The sequence below is a fragment of the Rhinatrema bivittatum genome, chromosome 7 (assembly GCF_901001135.1).
Source record: "Rhinatrema bivittatum chromosome 7, aRhiBiv1.1, whole genome shotgun sequence".
NCBI lineage: Eukaryota > Metazoa > Chordata > Amphibia > Gymnophiona > Rhinatrematidae > Rhinatrema > Rhinatrema bivittatum.
In genome coordinates this window covers 278,373,508-278,390,602 of record NC_042621.1, presented here as the reverse complement: position 1 = coordinate 278,390,602, position 17,095 = coordinate 278,373,508, and the positions used below count along the sequence as shown (strand labels likewise).

General features: G+C 42.2%; 1 protein-coding gene across 16 annotated transcripts in view; it reads left to right on the top strand.

Annotated features, from left to right (window-relative positions):
- The window catches only part of STN1 (STN1 subunit of CST complex), a 72,190-nt gene extending 55,840 nt beyond the window's left edge, over positions 1 to 16,350 (top strand). For 13 of the 16 annotated variants that reach the window (XM_029610326.1, XM_029610327.1, XM_029610318.1 and 10 more), the window contains one exon: positions 14,883 to 16,350. In XM_029610326.1, the coding sequence (XP_029466186.1) occupies positions 14,883 to 14,951 (69 nt within the window). In that variant the 3' untranslated portion in view covers positions 14,952 to 16,350. Of the gene's footprint in view, positions 1 to 307; positions 769 to 14,882 lie in introns of those variants that run through there. The other 3 variants (XM_029610325.1, XM_029610323.1, XM_029610324.1) reach the window with 3 other exon arrangements.
- Positions 16,351 to 17,095: the final 745 nt, after the last annotated feature.

Sequence of the window (17,095 nt, the reverse complement as noted above, 5' to 3'; positions counted from 1 at the left end):
CCTGTCACCGGGCCCTGGCTGTGCTCTTTTGCCACTGTGATTTTTACTTTTGTTTTAGGTTTTTGTTTTTGCTCGAGTTTAGTAGGATTTTATTGTATATTTAAACATTTGCACTTATATTTATATGTGTGTGTTTGATATGATATGCTGAATATTGTTGTCATGCTGTCTCTGGGCTGCTTTGGGGTTGCCTTTGTAGTTTAAGTATTTGCACTTTATGTGAACAATAGTTTTGTGAATGATTTTTGTAGAATGCAACCCCCTGTATGTACAGCACCTGTGTGAGCCTTTTTTTATTTTTAACTAGATCAGTGTTTGTGTTGTGCAGCTTTATTGCATCTTCCACCTGTTTGCATAAAGTATAACATGGATAGAGGACGTCCTGAGCTGGGGTGAAATAACCACTAGGTGTCAGCATCGGATAAGCTATCTGCGAAGCCCTTTCCAACGCCTGCTGCTCTGCAACGTGAACGAACGGAACTCAGAAATATACCCCACAGCTAAGATGACGATTGAAGAATATACAAATAACTTTATATATATTTCAGAGTTTCTACTCCATGTACAGCTGTTTCTCCTGCATGGATGTGTTTGTTGCCTTTCTGTTTTTAAAAGATGATGTAAGAAATGAAAGATTTGGAGGCGCTAAAGCTTCCAGTCAGATACTGCACTTTCTGGCATGGCTGTCTTTTAATATTACAGAAGGTGAAAATTAATTCCCTTGATAGACAAATATATAAGGGGATTTACAATCTTACAACATATAGTAATTCTATAGCAAAAACTTTTATACAATGCTTTTTATACAAACTTTAATACATATTACAAAAAATAACATATGGCATATAACATATAAAAACAATGCAGGTACAATGTGTGTATTACGTGACTTTTTCTATGAAACATGTTACTGAATCCCAAGAAAACCACATACATCCATACTTGCAAACATACTTGTTAATCATGCATACTCATAAAATCAGTATAACAAACTGTCTTAACCTTAGTGCACAAAATACTAACATAGGGGGTAATCTGAAATGGATTGGAAAATCAATGTCCCTGATGCCATTAAACTGCCCCACAAATTATCCTCAGTATATTATAAATCGATCTTCCATTCCTCAATCCAATGTACCATCAGGCTCCAAGAACAAACCCAAACAAGGATCCCTTGTTTCACCCAACCCTGGGTTTCTTCAGGGGCAGTAGTCAATCAAATACCATTGATTCTGCAGTATAGTTGAACAATCATTAAACACTATAATCTCCAAAACATTCTTAATGCAGAACTCCTCACTGCGTCTTATTTAACGTTCTCAGAGTGCTATGCTGCTCAGAAATGGAGATGCCAAGACAACATGCCGTTCTTAACACAAATTACCTGCCACCCTGCATCAACTGGCGTCAGCATAACCCCCAAGCACTACATAAAAAGTTTTGCTATGGAAGTACTATATGTGCTGAGATTGCAAGTTCCTTTATTTTGGTATTTTATGTCTTGTAATATTCACAGTATTTTCAGACCCTGCTGACTACATTTTGCCAGTACCGTCAATCTATTCCCTAGCTGATTGTGTAATGTACCTTGGGAGCTGGCAAAGTCCTTAGCAATGTCCAGTGGCATTTGGCAAGTCTTCAGCCAGCGGACTTGCCATTCTGTTTCTCCTCCTCTCACTCCCTTCCTGCTTCCATTCCTTTTCTTCTCTCTCCTTTCCAAATTGCTTCCTTTATAAGTTATTACTTTTTTTTTTTTTCTCCTTCCAAAAGCTTGTTACCATTTTTTGGTGGCAAATGGCTGAAGGAGCTGTTGTCCAGTTTAGCAGGGCACGTTAGTCCTGGGGAATTTCTGCGCTAATTTGCGCAGAATTCCCCTCCTGCGCAGCTGTGCAGATTCTGTGCAGAATTTGGCAGGCCCTGGCATTCTGCGAGTGGAGACCGCCCCGGTGACAGAGAAAGAGAGAGAGAGTGTGTGTGCCAGAGAGAAGGAGCCTATATGAGGAGATTGTGAAGGAGTGTGTGAAAAAAGATTGTATGAGCGATTGGGAGCTGATGCTTGTGAAAAAAGGATTGTGGGTATGTGAGGGAGCTTGTTTGTGAGAGAGGGAGCCTGTGTGAGGATGTGTATGTGGGTGTGAGAGAGAGGGAGTCTATGTGTAGGAGGGGGTGAGCGAAAGAGCGAGCCAGCGTACAGGGATGTGTGAGAGAGACATAGAGGTAGCCTGTGTGTGTATGTGCACGCAAGAGAGAGGGAAAGTCTCTGAGGGTGTGTGTGCATGAGAGAGAGGGAGCCTGTATGAGGGGAGGTGTGTGTGCGAGAAAGGGAGCCTGTGTGTGAGGGGCAGTACAGAGAGAGAGGTCAAACTCTGGGAGTGGAGGTAGAGTGGAAGGGATTTAGCCTAGGTGGGGAGGAGAGAGAGAGTGGCAGATAGAGGAGTTGGGGCCTGAGAGGGCAAAGTGAATGGAGACTGGCCAGGGGAGAAAGGAGAGGGGGTGAAAGAGACACTCTTACAGTGCTCAAAATATTTAAAACTCTGCATCGTTAAGTAATCACTTAAGAACATAAGAACATAAGAACATGCCATACTGGGTCAGACCAAGGGTCCATCAAGCCCAGCATCCTGTTTCCAACAGTGGCCAATCCAGGCCATAAGAACCTGGCAAGTACCCAAAAACTAAGTCTATTCCATGTAACCATTGCTAATGGCAGTGGCTATTCTCTAAGCGAACTTAATAGCAGGTAATGGACTTCTCCTCCAAGAACTTATCCAATCCTTTTTTAAACACAGCTATACCAACTGCACGAACCACATTCTCTGGCAACAAATTCCAGAGTTTAATTGTGCGTTGAGTAAAAAAGAACTTTCTCCGATTAGTTTTAAATGTGCCCCATGCTAACTTCATGGAGTGTCCCCTAGTCTTTCTACTATCCGAAAGAGTAAATAACCGATTCACATCTACCCGTTCTAGACCTCTCATGATTTTAAACACCTCTATCATATCCCCCCTCAGTCGTCTCTTCTCCAAGCTGAAAAGTCCTAACCTCTTTAGTCTTTCTCTCTTAGGGGAGTTGTTCCATTCCCCTTATCAGTTTGGTAGCCCTTCTCTGTACCTTCTCCATCGCAATTATATCTTTTTTGAGATGCGGCGACCAGAATTGTACACAGTTTTCAAGGTGCGGTCTCACCATGGAGCGATACAGAGGCATTATGACATTTTCCGTTTTATTCATCATTCCTTTTCTAATAATTCCCAACATTCTGTTTGCTTTTTTGACTGCCGCAGCACACTGAACCGACGATTTCAATGTGTTATCCACTATGACACCTAGATCTCTTTCTTGGGTTGTAGCACCTAATATGGAACCCAACATCGTGTAATTATAGCATGGGTTATTTTTCCCTATATGCATCACCTTGCACTTATCCACATTAAATTTCATCTGCCATTTGGATGCCCAATTTTCCAGTCTCACAAGGTCTTCCTGCAATTTATCACAATCTGCTTGTGATTTAACTACTCTGAACAATTTTGTGTCATCTGCAAATTTGATTATCTCACTCGTCGTATTTCTTTCCAGATCATTTATAAATATATTGAACAGTAAGGGTCCCAATACAGATCCCTGAGGCACTCCACTGTCCACTCCCTTCCACTGAGAAAATTGCCCATTTAATCCTACTCTCTGTTTCCTGTCTTTTAGCCAGTTTGCAATCCACGAAAGGACATCGCCACCTATCCCATGACTTTTTACTTTTCCTAGAAGCCTCTCATGAGGAACTTTGTCAAACGCCTTCTGAAAATCCAAGTATACTATATCTACCGTATCTACTGTATTTCATTTTAAATTAATTACTTAAAGACTGTCATGTGTATTGTGTTGTTTTGACCCAATATAAAGCATGCAGAATTTTAAAATGTTTTGTGCAGAATTCCCCCAGGAGTAGCATGTTTTGGCACACTAGTTACAAAATAAAATGTAAAAAACAAAATGGTCCCAAGGACCTCTGAAAACCAATTTTTAGATGATACGGCCCCTTACTTTAACGAATCAGGACTGGCCTCGATTCGACATTCTTGTGTTCTTGCCTTGTGCAGAATAAATCTCCCCCAGTAGTGATGGCGATTCTCTTGGGGTTTAGTGTCACGTTCATAACTAAAAGAGCTGTTGCTGAAAGGTTTGGGGGCATCGGAGAAACCCGTATTCGGCCTCCTTAAATCAATCTTCCATGTCAGCCAAATATGCTGCGTCCTCTAGCTCTCTTAACTTTAAATATAAATTGAAAAAAAACCTCAAACCTAATTATAACTGTAATGCCATATTTTCCTACATGCTTCCCCTCTGACCTCAGCGGGCAAAAAGGTGTACTGTATTTCTAGATGTTTAATTTTCATATGTGCAGTGGTCTGTGGTTTAAAAACAATGGGCTGAAAGGTTTCCGCTAGGCCAGCCTGCAGCTTTGATATCCATTGAGGATGTCATTAAGCGATTGAGTTCAGTACATTTGTTTAGGATTTGATTAGCTCATGGTTTTTAATCTACGAAACAATTACTGAATTTTCCTTTCATCTCATTTTCCCCACTCTATTTCCTGCTTAACCCAGTGATAGTCATTTCCAGTGTGACACTGGCCCCCTCGGTAGCTGCGGATCACTTTACTATAATAACTTATCCCATTAATCCTTCCTTTTCCCTGAGGGCTAGTCACCCTCCACCCCCTTCTTGCTTTGTGCATTGTCAGGCTGATTTTGAGCGTGCTTGCGGTTTCCAGCAATACAGCAACTGGGTCTTCGCGAGCCCTTTCTGGGGCATTTCAACGTTATTAGACTTTGATTTGTATTTATTTGTTTCTGATACGTGTATTCTGCGATCTCTCGGCAATGCTGTCCAATACGGAGTACATAGCAATTATGAACACAATTTATTATAAAAACATTAAAAAATTAAACACAAGTTCATAAAAACAAAACTTAAAATCTAAGGGAAAAAAAACCAGGTATTATATAATGATTCTCTGCAGTACACCTTTTGTTTTTAAAGAAAGGAAGCTGACATCTAAAACCAATCAGATTTGAAAAGCCTCTTGAAATAGTAGGATTTTCAGACCCTTCTGTCTCCTTTTTTTAAATATCCAGGAAGGCTTTTCCAAAGAGCTGGACCAAGAGCAGAAAGATGTCCTTTTTCGGTTATGTAACATCCATGTTTTTAAACATGGCACTATTAGAGATTCTATTCGGAATGCTCTCCCTGGGATATAGTGAAACGATAAGTCGCGTAGATATTTTGGACTGGCCTCTTGCTGGGCTTTATAAGCCATCATTATTAATTTGAATTTAGCCCTCTGTGAGATGGGCAACCAATGGAGATTTGCTAACACTGGTGAAATATAAGCCCTCTATGGGACTCTCTATCAAGCAGGCTGCTGAATTTTGTTTGATTTGTACAAAAGCATAAGAACATGCCGTACTGGGTCAGACTAAGGGTCCATTAAGCCCAGCATCCTGTTTCCAACAGTGGCCAATCCAGGCCATAAGAACCTGGCAAGTACCCAAAAAGTAAGTCTATCCCATGCTACTGATGCTAGTAATAGCAGTGGCTATTTTCTAAGTCATCTTCATAAATAGCAGGTAATGGTCTTCTCCTCCAAGAACTTATCCAATCCTTTTTTAAGTCCAACTACACTAACTGCACTAACCACATCCCCTGGCAGCAAATTCCAGAGTTTAATTGTGTGCCGAGTGAAAAAGAATTTTCTCCGATTAGTTTTAAATGTGCTACATGCTAACTTCATGGACGCCCCCTAGTCCTTTTATTATCTGAAAGAGTAATAACCAATTCACATTTACCCGTTCTAGACCTCTCATGATTTTAAACACCTCTATCATATCCCCCCTCAGCCATCTCTTCTCCAAGCTGAACAGTCCTAACCTCTTTAGTCTTTCCTCATAGGGGAGCTGTTCCATCCCCTTTATCATTTTGGTCGCCCTTCTCTGTACCTTCTCCATCGTAACTATATATTTTTGGAGATGCGGCGACCAGAATTGTACACAGTGTTCAAGGTGTGGTCTCACCATGGAGCGATACAGAGGCATTATGACATTTTCCGTTTTATTCACCATTCCCTTCCTAATAATTCTAACATTCTGTTTACTTTTTTGACTGCCGCAGCAAACTGAGCTGACAATTTCAATGTATTATCCATTATGACGACTAGATCTCTTTCCTGGGTGGTAGCTCCTAATATGGAACCTAACATCATGTAGCTATAGCATAGGTTATTTTTCCCATATGCATCACCTTGCACTTATCTACACTAAATTTCATCTGTCATTTGGATGCCCAGTTTTCCAGTCTCACAAGGTCCTCCTGCAATTTATCACAATCCGCAAGTGACTGCTCTGAATAATTTTGTATCATCTGAAAATTTGATTACCTCACTCGTCTTATTTCTTTCCAGATCATTCATAAATATATTGAAAAGCACGGATCACAGTACAGATCCCTAAGGCACTCCACTGCCCAGCTCCCTCCACTGAGAGAATTGTCCATTTAATCCTACTCTCTGTTTCCTGTCTTCTAACCAGTTTGTAATCCACGAAAGGACATCGTCACGTATCCCATGACTTTTTACTTTTCCTAGAAGCCTCTCATGAGGAACTTTGTCAGATGCCTTCTGAAAATCCAAATATACTACATCTACCAATTCACCTTTATCTACATGTTTATAAACCCCTTTAAAAAAAGTGAAGCATATTTGTGAGGCAAGACTTGCCTTGGGTAAAGCCATGCTGACTTTGTTCCATTAAACTATGTCTTTCTATATGTTCTGTGATTTTGATCTTTAGAACATTTTCCACTAGTTTTTCCTGGCACTGGTCTGTAGTTTCCCAGATCACTCTGGAGTGCTTTTTAAATATTGGGGTTAAATTAGCCCACTCTCCAGTTTTCAGGTACAATGGATGATTTTATTGAAATGTTACAAATTTTTACTAATAGATCTGAAATTTCATTTTTTAGTTTCTTCAGAACCCTGGGGTGTATACCATCCAGTCCAGGTGATTTACTACTCTTCAGTTTGTCAGTCAGGCCTACCACATCTTCTAGGTTTACGATGATTTGGTTCAGTCCATCTAAATCATTACCCATGAAAGCCTTCTCCGGAATAGGTATCTCCCCAACATCATCTCCAGGAAACACTGAAACAAAGAAATCGTTTAATCTTTCCGCGATGGCCTTATCTTCTCTAAGTGCCCATTTAACCCCTCGATCATCTAACAGTCCAACTGACTCCCTCGCAGGCATTCTGCTTCAGCTATATTTTTTTAAAGTTTTTACTGTGAGTTTTTGCCTCTATGGTCAACTTCTTTTCAAATTCTTCCTTAGCCTGTCTTATCAATGTCTTACATTTAACTTGCCAACACTTTTGCTTTATCCTATTTTCATCTGTTGGATCCTTCTTTCACCTCACCTTTTAACCATGCTGCTAATCGTTTTAACCATGCTTAATCGTCTTGCCTTAATGTGTGTAATATATATGGACTATGCTTCTAGGATGGTATTTTTAAACAATGTCCAAGCCTCTTGCACACTTTTTACCTTTGTAGCTTCTCCTTTCAGTTTTTTCTAACTATTTTTCTCATTTTATCAAAGTTTCCCTTTTGAAAGTTTAGCACTAGAGCCATGGATTTGCACACTGTTCCTCTTCCAGTCATTAAATCAAATTTGATCATATTATGATCACTGTTGCCAAGCAGCCCTCCACCGTTACCTCATTCACCAAATCCTGTGCTCCACTGAGAATTAGATCTAAAATTGCTCCCTCTCTCGTTTATACCTGAACCAATTGCTTCATAAAACTGTCATTTATTCCATCCAGGAACTTTATCTCTCTAGCATGTCCCTATGTTACATGTACCCAGTCAATAAGTTTAAACTGTTTAACTCCCTCCTACCCTACCCCTCTGCCCACCCACCCCTAGGTTTGTTTTTCTAATGTAGTCTGCCTAACTTCAAATTGGCAACAAGATAAATTAGTAAATTGGTATTTCCTTAGGTGTTAACAGTCAAAACATTTACCAAAATGAGGACTATCCAATGTAACTATTGTGGAGCCTTTATTCTGAGGGAAAGCATCTGGAAACTTAGAGCTTGCCCCATTTGTGCAGAACTCTCTTCCTTGAAAAAGGAGCTGGCTGAAGTTAAAGCTGAATTACCTTCAAGAAAGAGAATTTCACCCACATTACATTACTCAAGAATAAATTCCCCATTACCACAGAAAAACCAGGAGTCAAGAAAAGAGAGAGATACAGTGGGCTCAGGTAGGATAAGACATGACCCACAGACACCTGTTCTTGACAGCTGGGCAGCCCACAAGTATACCCCCCCCACTCACACGGGACATTAAGGAACTCAATAAAAACCAGGATTACAGTGGGCTCTGGTAGAATTAGTGTGATGAGGAGACACACACTGTATCAAGTGCAACAAGTACAAAAAGCCTTCTCTATATTAAACACTGAAGAAGTTCTTGAGAAAAAGATTGAAGTGTTACCTGAAAAGAGAGAAAAAACACAATGCATGCAGAAATTCCAGATCGGTAACCAAAGGAAAAAGCTCATTGAGATGGATGACTCTGTTATCAGTGGCACAACTGCAAAGGGAAAGAGTGAAGTGAATAACAAAACTCAACAAAAGGCTCAAAAGGAGTCCAGGAAAAGCAGTAACCTTAACCTGTTTGGCCAATAAAATCCCAGATCTGCAGGCCCTAATGGTGGAGGGCGGACTTGGACATTGTTGCTATCACAGAGACATGGTTCACAGAATCTCATGATTGGGATACAACAATACCAGGCTATAACTTGTTAAGGAAGGACAGAGTGGCTAGGAAAGGGGGAGGTGTGGCTCTTTATGTCAGAAACAATATCCAAACATCTGAGCTGCAAGGAAGATGGGGCAATGAAGAAGCACTATGGGCCGACCTAAAAAAAGATGATGGGGCATCCATTTATACTGGAGTGGTTTACAGGCCTCCAAACCAAAAGGAAGAGCTGGACAGAGATCTGGTTGAAGACATCCAAAAGATAGGAAAGAAGGGAGAAGTGGTGGTCGTTGGAGACTTTAATATGCCAGATGTAGACTGGAGAATCCCATCTGCAGAATCTAATAATAGTAGAGAAATAGTGGATGCCCTGCAAGTAGCTTTGTTCAAACAAATGGTTATGGAACCCACGAGAGAAGGAGCTATACTCGACTTAGTGCTCACTAATGGAGATAATGTCTCTGATGTCCAGGTGGGCGCCCACCTCAGCACCAGTGATCACCAAACGGTATGGTTTAATATCACAAAAAAGATATGGAAAAGAAGCACAAAAACCCGAGTTCTTCAGTTCAAAAACACGGACTTTGATGAAATGGGGAAGTACCTGGAGGAAGAACTAAAAGGCTGGGAGAACGAGAGAGATGTGGATCAACAGTGGACCAATCTAAAAGGAGCAATTACCAAGGCAACTAAATCTATATGTTAGAAAAGTTAAGAAAAGCAAAAGAAAAGTGAAACCTATCTGGTTCTCAAAGGAGGTGGCTGACAAAATAAAGGCTAAAAGAACAGCGTTCAAGAAATATAAAAGATCCCAAAGGGAGGAGCACAAAGAAGAATATCTGGTACAACTGAGGGAGACGAAGAAATTAATCAAGATGGCAAAATGTCAAGCGGAAGAGAGGATTGCCAAGGAGATAAAGAAAGGTGACAAAACATTTTTCAGATACATTAGTGAAAAGAGAAAAGTTCAAAGTAGTATAATGAAATTGAAAGACAGAAAGGATCAATGTGTGGAGAGAGACGAAGAAATGGCAGAAATATTAAACGAATACTTCAGTTCTGTGTTCACTAAAGAGGACCCTGGTGAAGGACCGTTGCTACTTAACAAGAAACTGGAGGGGAGTAGAGTAGATGTAACTCCATTTACAGTAGAAAATGTATGGGAATTGCTGGAGAAACTGAAAGTGGACAAAGCCATGGGGCTTGATGAGGTTCATCCCAGGATACTGAGGGAGCTCAGAGATGTGCTGGCGGGTCCGCTGTGTGACCTGTTCAATAAATCCCTGGAAACGGGAGTGGTGCCGAGTGATTGGAGAAGAGCGGTGGTGGTCCCGCTTCACAAGAGTGGGAACAGAGAAGAGGCTGGTAACTACAGACCGGTTAGCCTCACTTCGGTGGTGGGAAAAGTAATGGAGTCGCTGTTGAAAGAGAAAATAGTGAAATATCTACAGTCGGGAGAATTGCTGGACTACAGGCAGCATGGATTTACCAGGAGAAGGTCCTGTCAGACAAATCTGATTGACTTTTTTGACTGGGTAACCAAGGAATTGGATCAAGGAAGAGCACTCGATGTTATCTACTTGGATTTCAGCAAAGCTTTTGATACGGTCCCGCACAGGAGACTGGTGAATAAAATGTGAAGCTGAGGTGGTGGCCTGGATTGCAAACTGGTTGACAGACAGAAGACAATGTGTGATGGTAAATGGAACTCTCTCTGAAGAGAGAGCAGTTTTAAGCGGTGTACCACAAGGATCGGTGTTGGGACCGGTCCTGTTCAATATCTTTGTGAGCGATATTGCGAACGGGATAGAAGGTAAGATTTGACTTTTTGCGGCCGACACTAAGATCTGCAACAGAGTGGACATGCCGGAAGGAGTGGAGAGAATGAGACAGGATTTAAGGAAGCTGGAGGAGTGGTCGAAGATATGGTAGCTGAGATTCAATGCCAAGAAGTGCAGAGTCATGCATATGGAGAGTGGAAATCCAAATGAACTGTATTCAATGGGGGGGGGGGGGGGGGGGGAAGGGATTATTACAATTTTGCCGGGACATTTACCTCAATTCATTATTGTTAGAGTGATTTTATTCACCATTATTAACAAGATATTTTTATACACAAAAAAATACATTGAAAAATTTGTCACTTGGTGTCATCACATGTTTATGCACAACACTGGATGGAGGAGGTTCGTTTATGATTATAATCACAATCATAATACCCCTGTGGGGATTTATGATAATTATATATGAAACGTTCCTCTCTTTCCTAAAAATTTTTTTGACAAATACATTAGTTAACAATTGTTTGATTTATTTTACTCATTTTGAGATCTGGAATTTATACATTTATTTGATAAATTGATCACGAAGGATTTAATTGGTGGTTTTTCAATAGTGTTTAGAAATCCTTCCTAAATCAATTTGGTGCTCATTGGTAGTTTTTTGGTATTTTATCATTCACTGCTATACATTCTAATTCTCCCATCTTACTTCTTAAGACTTCTGGCATTAGCATACAAACATTTCAAAGTTTGTTTTTTGTTTGTATTTTCATTCTGCTTTTTAATTGATAGGGATAAATTGGAATTATTTAGCTCAGGTGAGTTTTTAGTTACAGGCATTTGGACTTCTTTTCTTATTATTGGAACCTCACTGTCGGGATGCCCTAATTCTAATGCATCATTAGTATCCTTTGAAGATACCTCGCTCCCTCCCAACCATGCGCTGCTGAGCGACTGTTAGCTTTCCCCTTTGTTCTAGTTTAAAAGCTGCTCTATCTCCTTTTTGAAGGTTAGCGCCAGCAGTCTGGTTCCACCCTGGTGAAGATGGAGCCCATCTCTTCGGATGGGTTCCCCAGTTCCTTATAAAACTGAATCCCTCTTCCCTGCACCATCGTCTCATCCATGCATTGAGACTCCGGAGCTCTGCCTGCCTCTGGGGACCTGCGTGTGGAACAGGGAGCATTTCAGAGAATACTGCCCTGGAGGTTATAGATTTCATCTTTCTACCTAAGAGCCTAAATTTGGCTTCCAGAACCTCCCTCCCACATTTTTCTGTGTCGTTGGTGCCCACTTGTACCACGACAGCCGGCTCCTCCCCAGCACTGTCTAAAATCCTATCTAGGTGACGAGTGAGGTCCGCCACATTTATAAGTGTGGAAATGTTTTAATGGTAGTAAGTCTAATATCCCATTTCCTAATTTTTTTGGTATATTCTTTGTTTATTTTGGTTAATGCATTGCTGGTTTTATTGTCTAGCAGATTCATTTTTAAAACCTTTTTGTTCCGCCTTTCATGCATCATTATCTATCAATGCTTGTGTTCTGTAGTGTGTATGTTGCACACACGCAATGGCTACAAAAGCAGTGGGGACCGTTTTGCATTATTTAGAATTGGAATCTGACTTGGTAGAACTCATTCTTGTATCTGGCTAAAGTTGACCAATCGGTGACAGATCTACCTGTGAAGTAATCAGGCTGATAAGTTGCAGTAAGAACGTGTCATTCTTAGAACCCTTAGGACTGCTCTGCACTTGATTTTTTACACCTGGAACAATAATAATCCCTCTTGCATGGCATTTCATGTTTTCAAAATACTGCAGTTTGGCAGTTCTTTTTAAGATATTACTGTGGCATTGGACAAAGTCAGGTAACAACTTTATAATTTTTCTCTAAATGTGGGTTTTTAAGAAAGCTGCTACGGGTCAGCCTGGTGGCTCGGTGCGGAGAGTCCTGATTTCAATTCCCTACGCCGTCTTTATAATAATTCGACATTCCACCTTTTACTAATTTAGTCTCAAGGCGAATTGTAATCAAAAACTGAATTGCAATTACAGTGGCATCACAATCTATAATCTTCACAGGAGTATTGATCAATACTAGATGCTTATTTAATATTATCCACCTAGCACATGCGAGTTGTACGCCTGGACCGGTGATATCCCTTGATGCAGATAAAGCCTTTGAGAGGTTATCCTGGCCCTTCCTCTCTGCTGTCCTACCCAAATAGGGACTACAGGAAGGATTTATAGTTTGGGTAAAAGCAATGCACAGAAATGCTAGGGCCCAGATCGTAGTAGTAAATTTGTCTAGTTAATTTTATGTATCTATTTTGTAAACTGCCCAGAATATTGTATGGAGTGGTAGATAAATCTTTTAAATAAATAAATGTAATAAATCACAAGTAGAAGGAGGAAATAAGAGGTAGATTGCCATGCATCTGGTGTGGAATAGTTGCTTGATACTTTAGGGAGTTGGGGTAAAGACCAGCATGGGCGCTGGTGGCGCGTTAGGGGATGAAGGCTTGTATGTTGATAAGGTAGTCTTATGTTCAAGAGAGCCAAGTCATTCAAGGATGTGGGGAGTCTATGAGAAGGCCTGGGTGAATAGCCGAGCCTTTACTTGCTTCAAGGCAAAGGTATAGCGGTAACTTGTTACATAGTTTAGAGGTATAGCAGCGGAATGCCCAAAATGTAGTAGATTCCAAAAGAGGGGAAGATAGGATGGCCATTTGGGAGGATTGGAGAATAGAAGCTGAGAGAGGTACTCTGAGAGGGGGGTGAGGCAGTTTGTTCACACATTTGAATACCAGGCAGAGAATTTTGAGTTGTAACCTGTATTCAACCAGGAGTCAGTGTAAATGTTTAGTATTGGCCTTATGTGGTCTGTTGCTTTGTCCCTGACCAAAAGTTTGGCGGCTGTGTTGTGTAAGAGTTGGAGGTATTTGAGATGATATTGTGAGACTTTCTTTAACTTTCTTCAGCAAAGCGCTCTAAAAACAGGTTGAACGCAGTGCGGAGCAGTCTAGAGAAGGACTGTGCGGTAGCCTATCGCAGCCGTGAAAGAGCAGAGCATTCTGGGTAATGGCATGCAAATGAGGCACTTGAAAGCATGGCTGCCACTGTCCTGCCTTCCGTACTGCTCAAGCCAGAAGTACTGGGTTAGAGTTGGATAAATCTGTTACCGTAGAGGGAATGATGACTGGAGTCCGCGAGGGTCCTGGAATTGTTAAGAATTAGGGCTGAGGTCAGTAGCGCAGCTTCTGTAACATTGCCGCTCACTTCTGGTCCAATCTGAGTGAGAGCCTCAACGGCCAGCTGCTCCTCGGGTTTAAGTAATCCAAGCCACATGTTGTGCAGATGAAATTAGCAGAAAAGTGTGCAGATCCAATTTAAATGTGGGCCCTGCGGGACTTTTCTGTTTTACATCCAAATCTCTCTGACCAGAAATGGGAAGAAGCGTTGCAGCCCCCAAACCAAGTCTAAAATTGTTCAAAAATTAAAACTACAAACATAAATATGAGGGTAAATAGCTGGGAGTGAGGAAAGACTGCTTAAGTTTTTTGTTTTTGTTTAAGATATCTCTCCCAAGGAGTATTCTGGGCAAAAAGGAGCACGTACAACCCAGCCGCTGCTGATCTTGTTTTTTGCCAACATGGTGAAGACTGTCTCCACTTTTAGCTAGTATGCACATAAATTATCATAGAATAAAACTGACCCTGCCTATCAAAGCGGGTAAAGGAAAATCAGGAAGAAGGGGCTCGATGTAACAGATGCTGTAAAGGAAGCTAAAAGCTGGAAATGGATCAGGCTCACCACGAGTTTCGGGTGGGCCCCTGGCTCAGACATGGGAGGATCCGGGTTTGGCTCCCCTGTCCCGGGCACAGTACGAGAGTGGAACTCACAGCCCCAGGGAGGGAGGGAGGGAAGGAAAGCAGAGGCTGCTACTGTGACGGCCTCTGCCGGCTAAAGAGCAGCGCTGAGAGCGTGTGCGGCGTGAAGGAGGCGCCCCCTCCAGCCCTGGCACCTGGCTGGGCATGCTCCGGGGGGAAAGAGGGAGGTTTAAAAAAAGGAAACTGAAAAAGGTAAAGGCGTCCAAAAAGGGACGGTCCGCTGTCAGAGGTGTCCTTGCCTGTCCCAGCTGTGTGAGCTGTAGTCGTGTGAGCATGGCTGAGGTGTTCCATGTTTTGAAAGCTGAAATCTTTAGTTAAAAAGCGTAAGTTTGGATGTTATGGTTCACCCATTCACAGCTATTTCTGGGTTGTTGTTTTTTTTTCTTTTTATTAGATGCTGAAAAAGGTTGTCATTTTCTTCATATCTTGTCTGGCGTTCGACAGAGTTACAGCCCCCATGTGAGTGAAGCAGTAATGCAACGCGTGCTGGACGTCCTGGAGAGAAACAGCGATGTCATCAGCACGATGGAGAAGTTTTACGTGGCCCTCTAGGACGACAGGAGGAGCACAAGGCGGGGGGCGGGACGGGACGGCATTTTTAACTTCACAGCCTTGGCAAGACGGACAATATCCATCCTTTTTTTTATTTTTATATCTCTGGCAGCTTCTGACCACTCCTCGTGGGAGCGCCCTTCTTAAGTGCCTTGAGCCGTCGTCCACAGTTTAAAACGAGCGTGGAGTTGACATTTCTTTTCATCCTCGTGCCTTACTCTTGTGTCTCCGAGGTGATGGTGGCCGTCTTCCTCTCTCCTTCCTGGGGGATCGAGCACATCACCTCCGCGCCGCGTCCTGCTTGGCCCTGTGGGACAAGAGAGGAGCTTGAATCTTCTCTTTGGCCTGAGCCACGTGGCTGTCTCGTTTTTATAACCCTCCGTCCCCAGGATACTGGAGCTGCTGGAGGGAGGGAAGGCCTTTCAGCGTGACACTTCTACCAGCAGGGGCTGCCATCGAAGCAGCGTCTGCCTGGAGCCTTCAGCGCTTCAGCTCCATGTGGTGCCGATGGCCTGCTGGACAGGAGGCTCTGTGCTGCATATCCTCGCATATATACAGCTGTAACGGACATGCTGTCATCCCTATACAGTAACACCCTACATCTGGAAGGGGTGTATGCATGCCTCTAGGTCACGGCTCTTGTTTATTTTAAATTGAAATGTGGTTTTAACTAAGCCGGGGTGTGCATGTCCTCTTCTAGATATTTTGTACTTCTTTGTCTTGGAGGGGGATGCAGCTTTGCAATTGCAGAGAAAATATTTTCATAATTATGTACCACTGGTGCTATGCGTTTATTTCTGCTTATTCCAAATAATGTCATAATATTATTTTGCATTAAGAAAAATAGTAGTCTCAGCGGTGTGCGACGCTGAAAGCTAAAACACACAGGTTTGTTAGTGTGCTGCTTTTCAGAGGGGAGCCTTTGTTGAATTTTGTGATTTAGGGGAGGGAGAGATGGGTAGCAGTGACTAAACCCAGGAACAGTCCAGGCTTTCCCGCGCAGCTCTGCAAATGCACTCCAGTGCCAAACGTTGCTGCCCCGGCCGCAGTCTCTCTGGAGCAGAACTGGCAGGTGGGGGGTTTGGGGGATATGAACAAATGTCTTCATGGGCAGAGATGGGCTCTTCCAATTCAGTTTGGTATTTACTGAACAGAATTCCAGATTTAGCTTTTCAAATGTTCCTGAATTTCAAGAGTAGGGATCAAATTACGTCTGAGGGTACACTCCAGATTTCCAAAAGTTTCACCTTTCCAGAGCCGGGGGCAGGGTTGTGTTTTTCTTTTCTTCTCATTAAACACTGTTAACTTCATAGGTACTGTCCGTCACAGTTTCATGCTTTCGTTGAGCAGAGGTGCCAGTCTCCTCACCGTATGGTGCTAATTCTGCTGCTTTTGCTTCCTCTGAGCTGCTTAACCTTTCTTCTCTCCTCCCCCAAACACCTCGCACTGGTGCAAAAACTGCCAGTGCTTTGTTTCTGCCTCAGAAGTGGCTGCACGTTCCTGAGATGCAGGTCCTTTTAGTTTTCGTGTAAGCTCCAGGTTGCTGTGAGCTTGCCAGAAGTTACATCAGCAAAATCCTACTTTTTTTTTTTATATGCACGAAATAAACTGGGGTGCTCCTGTGTTGATGCTTTTCAGAATACCATGCAGGCATCACCCTCCGATACGTAAAATATAAAGAGAACACAGATAACTGAAGAATGAACTCCATGAAGGAGAATATTTCTTTCCTTCCGTTAAAACTGGGGGTGTAGTCATAGAAACAGGTGCTCACCCTTTTATTAAAAAAAATAATGTGGAAAGAAAATATTAGGGCAAGAAAGAAAGGACACCTAGGAATAAGACCGACAGAGGAAGCAACAGAGCTGATATTTTGAGAAAGATAATTTCGTGCAGCCATGCTAAGCAGTTTTGCAGATCCAGAGGCCTTTGGGGGAAAGAGACGTTTTCACCCCTGAAAAGGCAGCGTCTGTAGGAATTTGTTAGATGGATATTGCAATGCTGCAAGGCTGTGCTTCGCCCAGGCCACTCGGTACAGAAATGAAAGACTGCCTC